General features: G+C 46.7%; 1 protein-coding gene and 1 non-coding gene across 2 annotated transcripts in view; one reads left to right on the top strand and one right to left on the bottom strand.

Moving 5' to 3' along the window:
• The window catches only part of SNTA1 (syntrophin alpha 1), a 28,716-nt gene that overhangs the window by 5,933 nt on the left and 13,990 nt on the right, over positions 1–8,793 (bottom strand). The window contains exon 3 of the mRNA XM_025876739.2: positions 2,021–2,225. Within this exon, the coding sequence (XP_025732524.1) occupies positions 2,021–2,225 (205 nt within the window). The remainder of the gene's footprint in view (positions 1–2,020; positions 2,226–8,793) is intronic.
• TRNAK-CUU (transfer RNA lysine (anticodon CUU)) lies at positions 4,606–4,678 on the top strand. Its single transcript has one exon. It is a non-coding gene; the product is annotated as a tRNA-Lys (tRNA).

Here is an 8,793-nt window from a genome sequence, read left to right as displayed (position 1 = left end):
AAAGAAAGAAAGAAAGAAAGAAAGAAAGAAAGAAAGAAAGAAAGAAAAGAAAGAAAGAAAGAAAGAAAGAAAGAAAAAGAAAATACACGGGCGCCTGGGTGGCTCAGTTGTTGAGCGTCTGCCTTCGGTTCAGGTCATGATCCCGGGGTCCTGGGATCAAGCCCCACATCGGGCTCCCTGCTTGACGGGAGGCCTGCTTCTCCCTCCCCCACTCCCATTCCCCCTGCTTCTGTTCCCTCTCTCGCTGTGTCTCTCTCTGTCAAATAAATAAATAAAATCTTAAAAAAAAAAAAAAAGAAAATACACAATAAAAATGGCAGAGGAAGAGGCTGGAAGCCTGATTCATCAAGGGCATTCTTGAGTAGTGATAAAAGCCTAAACTATTTCTTAAATATGTGGAAAAATAAATCCCTCCTCTTTCTTAGCCATGGCTTATTGGCATTTCTGATACTTGCAGCCCAACGTAATCCTAACACTTAGTAAAAGTGTGAAATATTTTTCATTATATTTTGGTTACCAGATTATGTTCCTTTGACTGGGATATTTAGTGCTGATAAGGAACCACAGTTATGGGCGCCTGGGTGGCTCAGATGGTTAAGCGACTGCCTTCAGCTCAGGTCATGATCCTGGAGTCCCGGGATCGAGGCCCACACTGGGCTCCCTGCTCAGCAGGGAGTCTGCTTCTCCCTCTGACCCTCCCCCTCTCATGCTCTCTCTCTCTCATTCTCTCTCTCAAATAAATAAATAAATCTTAAAAAAAAACAGGAACCACAGTTATATCTGAGTTACCTGTGTTACACATGTGCACATGGTCAAGCACACGCAGACATGCATATACACATGTAATATTAACATAAACATACACAAACACATATGCACAAATCTATGCCCATACCCATGCAAATGTTCACATATACACACAAACACTTGAATTTACATGTCAGTTCCACGTGTACACATAGAAATACATGTACACACATGCTTTAGGTGATGTCTGGGATCAGGCTGGCAACCATGATTAACCTAATGTTTGGTAAGTCTCAGGAAGAACTAATTCCACCTTACCTTCACCCAACACAAATGGCCCCTTTGGTGGAACACCTTAAATGACCTGTGAGTCACCAGTTCTTGCCTCATGTGGGCAGGCTGGGGCCGGGGCATCAAGTAGGGCTAGGGTTAGGGTTAGTAGATCTGGATGCTGAGCCTCCAGGCCAATGTTGGGCATCCGCCTGGCATTGAACCTCAGCTGGAACTAGGACCCACAGCACAAGCCTTTTATGCTCATGCTACGTATACACCACCCCAGATAACTGCATACCCCACTTGATCAACATATACTCCATTCAACCACCACCCTCACTCAGGCACCTATAGTTTCTAAAGCAGAGGGCTACCTGGAATGAGGCAAGTTCCATCCCTTCCTGGGTGTGTGATCTTGGGCAGGTTACTTCCTCTCTCTGTCCTCATCTACGAAGTGGGGGTGAAATAATAGGACTTTGCTCATAGGGTCGCTGCGAGAGTTAAATTAAACTGTGCTTAGTAAACATTCCATACTGTTGGCTGTTACCAATCTTATCATCAGTGAGCTGTTAAGGGCTGCTCATGTGTGAAGGATGGTAACTTTCCACGGCCCTGACACGAATGTTGCTAGATGTCTAAGAACCTCGGCAGAGCTAGAAGAGACTTGAGGGGATCACTGATTCTGGAAACTTTATTTCCCAGGGAGGAATCTAAAGGTCAGGGAGGAGGAGGGACTAGTTCAAGGAGAACCAGGACTGGAACCCAGGGCTCTTCCACAGACCAAACTCCTCCTCAGATGTGAACTGCTCAGAGGAAAAAAGAGAGAAGCCAAGCATACCATCATCCTCTTCACTCTTACATCCATTCAACAAACATTTCTTAAGCCCTACTATGTTCAGACATTGTTCTGGTCACTCGCAATACTGGGCTATCTTTCCTTTGGCCCCACCACTTGCCACCAAGGTGTATCTGTCTGAGTTGCCCCCCACCCCAGACTTACCTGGGCTCCGGGTCACTGGGGGTGCACCTCCTCGAGACATATGCCATCTTCAAGGACATGTGTTTGGCTTCACTGAGGTCCCGGGGAGGGGGGCCAGGGGAAGATGGCTGTCGCTGAAGGGGTGAAGCAGGAGGCGAATCCCGGCCAACCGAGGTCCCGCTGGCAGAGTTCTTGAAATACGGTGAGACCTCCTTCATATATTTGACTGGTCAGAGGACAGGTCAGCAGTTACATTGTTGTGACATGGGCTCCCACATAACACACACCACAATTGTCACTAATTCATAAGAGTTTAATTTATGTCCCATATCACTATCCTCCTCTAGATTAAAGTCTCTGACAGGGCAGTGTAGTAGAAAATACTGGATGCATGCCGACATCCATGCTCTCCTGTTTCCCCTGGTTTATAGACCAACCCATGTCCATGCCGCCTGGAAGAAAAACCACACTTTCCAGTCTCCTTTGCAGCTAGGTGTGGCCACATGACTAAGTTCTAACCAAGTAAGTAGAAGTGTTTGGGCCTCTGGGATGGCTGCTTACAGGGAATGGACAACAGGCCCAACATGGCAATGAAAGAGCACTGAGACAGGAGTCAGGAGGTGTGACTGCTCTTCCACGGGCCCATTGTTTGCCTCTATTTCTTCAGCCTGCTCATCTGCATAGAGGAGGCATGGAATGAGGTAGTCCTAGGGGACCAGCTGCCAATTATCCTCCAATATAGAGATCGCCCTCCAGCATGAGACTTCCTTTTCCAAGTGCTTACATGACCAAGTCTGGCCAATAGGATGAGAGCAGAAAAGATGTGTGCTGCTACCAAGTTCTGCCTATTAAAGAAAGAGGCATGTCCTTCCTTTCCTCCTCTTTTCCCCTGACACGGTTGAGCTGGCTGGAACATAGACTGGTGAAGCACCATCTTGACCGTGAGGACATGAGCCACAGTCTAAGGAAGGCTGACCAACAAAACAGAAATAAATGGATGCTGACACTCTGGAGATGCCGTGTCAGACTTGTTCTGTTACCTAAGAAAGCAAGGATTTCTATTATATATTTATAAAAGATTTTTTTAAAGATTTTTATGTAATATTTGAGAGAGAGAGAGCACACGAGCAGGGGGGTAGCAGAGGAGAAGGGAGAGGAACAAGTAGACTATGCTCTGAGTGCAGAGCCCTATGTGGGACTCGATCCCAGGATGATCATGACCTGAGCCAAAACTAAAAGTCAAATGTTCGGGGCGCCTGGGTGGCTCAGTTGGTTAAGCGACTGCCTTCGGCTCAGGTCATGATCCCAGGGTCCTGGGATCGAGCCCCACATCGGGCTCCCTGCTCAGCGGGAAGCCTGCTTCTCCCTCTCCCACTCCCCCTGCTTGTGTTCCCTCTCTCGCTGTCTCTCTCTCTCTGTCAATTAAATAAATAAAATCTTTAAAAAATAAAATAAAATAAAATAAAATAAAATAAAAAAATAAAAGTCAGATGTTCAACCAACTGAGCCACCCAGGTGCCCCAGGACTTCTATTATATTTAAGTCACAGTATTTTATGGGTCTCCTGTTATAGCAGCATAGCTTGTACCCTAACCAATATAGGTACTCTTAGCTCTGACCAAACATCATTGAGTAAGTATAGTGGACACCTTCTAGAATAGCACTGTCCAACAGAGTTTTCTGTGCTTATGTAAATGTTCCATATATACGCTGTCCAATATAGTAGCCACTCACCACATGTGGCTATTGAGCACTTGAAATGTAGCTAGTACAAATGAGGAACTGAATTTTTATTTTTATTTAATCTTAATTAATTTTTTAAAATTAAATTCAAATAGTCATTTGGAGCTACTGGTGACCACACTGGAAAATAGAGTTCTAGAATAACAGCCCAGATCTACTTCTCTGCCCAACTGACCCATAAATTCATGTTCTGATATGTGATCCTGCCCTTCTGGTTATGCTAGCTAGACCAAGGTGAACACCTGACCCAGACTAGGCTACCCAAATTGAGACTGGGAGAGATTCTAGATGGTGTCTTGAACAAACATGAATGCTATGGGGGCAACCACCTTCTGCTGTGGGGACAGAGTAGAGGAGAAAGCTGGTTTGTAGAGAGAATTAATGGAGATGCATGTTGAGAGACAGAGGGAAGACCCTGCCAATCACCTGCTAATGCTCCAGTTTCTGATACTAGTCCTTTAGAAAGTCGAACTACCATCCCAATGGGAGTTATGATATTTGCAACCAAAACAGTCTTGAGGGGGGCCTGGACCCATGCCTTCTTAGAAAAGGAAGATCTCACTAACAAAGGCAGCTAGAAGTGAAAGGCAATATGATGACAAGGTTGATCTGAGAAGAACCTGATAGGAGTAGAGATTCAGAAACAAGTCAGTTTTCTTGACTACCTACTTTGTGCCAGGTATTGGACTGGCCTTAGTAGATCTGCGATGGTAAACATATACACTTGAGCTACCACTTCTTTATCCCTTGCTCATGGAAGACATCATAAATCAATCATAGTGTTCTATGGGAGACATTGCCCATCCATTAAGGCTGATTGGTAATAAAATATTTTGGTCATTCTTGCTATATTTATTAGAGGTGCCTGGCTGGCTCAGTTGGTAGAGCATGAGACTCTTGATCTCAGGGTCATGAGTTTGAGCCCCACGTTGGGCATGGAGCCTATAAAAAAATTTTTTAAATAAAATAAAATAATAAAATGCTATTTAAAAAAGCAGTCTAGGGCGCCTGGGGTGGCTCAGTCAGTGAAGTGTCTGCCTTCTGCTCGGGTCATGATCCCAGGGTCCTGGGATTGAGTCCCGCATCGGGCTCCCTGTTCGGTGGGGACTCTGCTTCTCCCTCTCCCTCTGCCCCTGCCCCCTGCTCATGCTTGCTCTCTCTCTCTCTCAAACAAATAGATAAAATCTTTTAAAATGAAAAAGGAGTCTAGAGGAAGGCAATTTTAGGATTGGTTCAGTGACTCAATGACATTGAATTCAGGGTAGGCCTCTCTGCCATTCTCTTGGCCTTCCCCTCATGACCACAAGATGGCTGCCATAGCTCAAGCCAATCATTCCTTACACGACAAAACCCAAAGCAGGGGGGTGATAGGCAGAAAAAGGGCTTTCTCCTCACAACTCCTTATCAGAGAAGTAAATATTCCCAGGAAGACTTATATCTCATTGGCCTGACTGGGCTCCATGCCCACTTCTAGCACAATTATTAGTAAAAGGGAACAGTTATGACTCAGACCCTATTTCCACCCAATAAAATCAGGATTCGGTTAGCAACGAAGAAGGGGAAATAGTTGGAAAGCAGGCAACCAACAGTGTCTGCCACATTTGCCCTGGCGTCCGGACTGTTCCCAATTCTGATGAGCAGCAGTCTCCTCATCCCTAAAATCAGATACTAGGAAGACAATGTGTATATCAAAGTGGTTAAAAGACTTGCCCAAGTACTGGTCTCTCTTCCCCTAGCTAGGTTGTCCCCTCTGCTGCTCTACTAAGGGGTGCCTATGCCTGCTAATCCTTGGGCAGCCTCCCATTCTCTCCCCTTAACTACCATGCCCTCATGGCCATCTGCCTTGCTAACCATCTGACTTCTGGAGTCAAAGCCTTGCCAGTATGCTCTGCCTATGAGCAGACCAGCCAGGAAGGGGTGAGGAAGCAGTTACTGGCCCAGCTCCCTGGAAAAGCCAGATAAGAAGCTATTTCTATCACAGGAGACTGTCTCTCAGGCTTAGACAGGATCCAAGGCAAACAGCAGTGAAAGCAAGAGGGAGTAATAAACCCTACTAGGGTTGGAAGAGCAATTAAGTTGAAAACAAGAGCAGGTTTTCTTAAAAGAATTAAGCCTAGGTCTGAAGTTTGGGAACTAGGACTAAAAATGACTCAATGACTCATCCTCATCATTACAGCAGTGACTTATCCCAGGACTGACTACTGGATTATGTCTCAAGGGGCAATGGAGGTGGGCCACATCACAGCCTAAATGATAGCCAAACCATTCCCCCCTTTTCTCTTTGCTAACAGAATCCTGAGCCCTACTGGCTGGGCTTCTTCCCAAACAAGGAAGAAAACCATGATTGGTCAAAGCTAATCCTGATCTTTCCATCCCTCTTGCTTGTGATTGGTTCAGAAAGGGGCAGATGATACAATTCTGGCCAATGAGAAGTGAGGGAAAGTACACTCCCTTCCCTTTCTCTCCTCTCTCTAAGCCTTTACAAGTTGCTGGGAGGGGAGTTGGTCCTAGAATAACGATAGTCACTTTTTGAGCACAAGGATTGGGGTCCACACATTGAGGATGTTGAAGCCTTAAACTAATCTACCCTGTAGCCATGCTGCTTTTAGGTATTCTGGGAAAAAACTCATTTCCTTCCATGTCTAAACCCCTTTAAACTGAGTTCCTATTACTTACAGACAAAAGCATCCTGATTAATACAGCCTCCCCACGCCTCACCCTGTATGGGGAGGGGGGATACAACTGATACATACCCCTACTGTCACTAGCCACACCCTTCCCCTGCACAAAGTTCTGCTCTGGCTCCCCTGCACCTTTCATCAAAATCCAAGGCTCTCCAGGACCTGAGCCCTGCCTACCTCTCTGGCTTCATCTCCTGCCACACCCCTAATCTCACCCTCTAGTCTGATCATCCTGGCCTCTTCAGAGCTCTCAGAAGCTGTATGAATTTCCAAACTTGTATACCTTTGAAAATGCAGTTCCCGCTGCACAGAATACCCTTAGCACATAGCTTATTTTTTTTAACGATTTCTATTTATTTATTTGAGAAAGAGTGTGTGTGTGCTCGATAGCAGGGAGGGGCTGAGGGAGAAAGAGAAAGAATCTCAAGCAGACTCTGTGCTGAGCATGGAGACTAACAGAGGGCTCGATCTCACGACCCTGGGAGATCATGACCTGAGCTGAAATCAAGAGTCAGACACCCAGTGGACTGAGCCACCCAGGCACCTCAGTACATAATTTAGAGACAGGCACTCTTGGATTTGCATTCCAGCTCCAGCACTATCTAGCTCTGTGACCACGGACAAGGAAATTCACCTGTCTGGGCCTCATTCTGCAAGTTGATTAAAAGAGGAATAACAATGTCTACCTCAGAAAGATGTTAGAATTAAATAAGATGATACAAAACATGTGGCACAGGTAAGGGACTCAAGAAATATGACTTTCTTACCTATGAGCCACCCCTGCCCTTCTTAGAACTCTGCTGTGATTTCGTGTGTTGGGGCTCTCTCACCAAAATGGGAGCTCCTCTAGGACAGAAACTGGACTTGATTTGAACCCAGAGTCAGTGCTCTGTAAATGGAGAAACGAATGCAAGGGCAGGACGGGTTCATTCAGGAGGGAGGAGGTGCCACAGCCCAGCCCAGTTCCATCACCTCTCTAGGAAGCCTTCCCAGATGCCCACTCTGGATCCACTACATCCATCACTTCTGTGGTCCCCTAGACCCCACTTCCCTATGTGTCTGTGTGGGAGTCTGTGTCCCCCACCAGGCTGGGAGCACTGTGAGGGCAGGGACCTCATCTGATTCATCTCTGTGTCCCCGGAATCCAGCAGGGATCTCCCATGCTACATGCTCAGCAAATGAACATTTGTCAACTTCGAAGCCAGAGAAACTACTTAGAGCCCCTGCTCACCCAGGCCGTCCCACAACTGGGTCCTCCTTCTCCTTTCCCGCAGAAACATACTATAAATGGACAGCACACCAGCTGGTGCCCAAAACAGGGCTTGGGTTTCACGAACCAACTGGCTTGTCCCAGAGCGGGGGGTGGGGTTCAGGGGGCCCCAGAGTGTGGCCGTAAATAGCCCAGCTCTGAGGCCTCCTCCCTGCTCTGATTTCTGTCTGAGTCACCCGACCAGGCAGGGTGGGGCTATCCAAAGGCAGTGGCCTGAGAGCTGATGGCCCTGTGGTCAGCATTCTTGAGACTCCAAACATAAGCCTAGCTGGTATCCACACCCTCCCCAGCCAAACCCCGGCCCCAGGAGCCTGGTGAAGCAGTGACTCGTGGATCATTCCTCCTCAGGGAAGCTAAGACACACAAAGATAGGACACCCTGCCCCTTCCAGAGGCCCCCATTCCCCTACAGCTCTGCCAAGAAGAGACAGGACCCAGCCCTGGTGCCAAGGATCCAGGAAATAGATTCTACCAGAAACACAAGGAACTGAGACAGGGCAGGACCATTCACCTGGCCCAGTACAACTGGGAGGGAACATATGTGCTGCAGAGAGAAGAGGATACATCTGTTTTAGCTCAACACAGTATCCCCAGCACTTATCCCAGTGCTCAATAAATGCTTGTAACTGAATGTCCTGGCTTGGAGTCTTGACTGAAGCCTGTCCTCTAAGCGCAAGCTGTTCCTTGTCCGTTCAGGGGGTGGTCACTTACTTGCCCCTGCCCAAAATTACATGGTCTATCCAACTGTTACTAGGCTACAGCTTCTGTCCTCCAGCCAAAATGTCAGTTCCATGAGAGCAGGGACCTGTTTTCTTATTCGCTAGGGTATCCCAGAACCTAGTATAGTACCTGACATATAGTACCAGGTAATCAATAAGTATGACATTTGTTCAGTGAATGAAGATAGACAGGCCGGGGGCTTCTCATCCTGGAGAGAAAACATTGAATGTGGGCTCTGGAGTGAGGCAGGTTTGGGTATAACTTCTTTGTTCTGTGACCTTGGACACAGTGACTTGACTTCTGTGACCCTCTTATTTCTTCCTCTTTAAAGATTTTTTATTTTATTTTATTTTATTTTATTTTATTTTATTTTATTTTATT

Source organism: Callorhinus ursinus, unplaced genomic scaffold (assembly GCF_003265705.2).
Source record: "Callorhinus ursinus isolate GAN/ISIS: 27379988/994484 unplaced genomic scaffold, GSC_fseal_2.0 scaffold38, whole genome shotgun sequence".
In the NCBI taxonomy this organism is placed as follows: domain Eukaryota; kingdom Metazoa; phylum Chordata; class Mammalia; order Carnivora; family Otariidae; genus Callorhinus; species Callorhinus ursinus.
The sequence above is the reverse complement of the archived record's forward strand: the minus strand, read 5'-3'. Positions and strand labels throughout refer to the sequence as shown.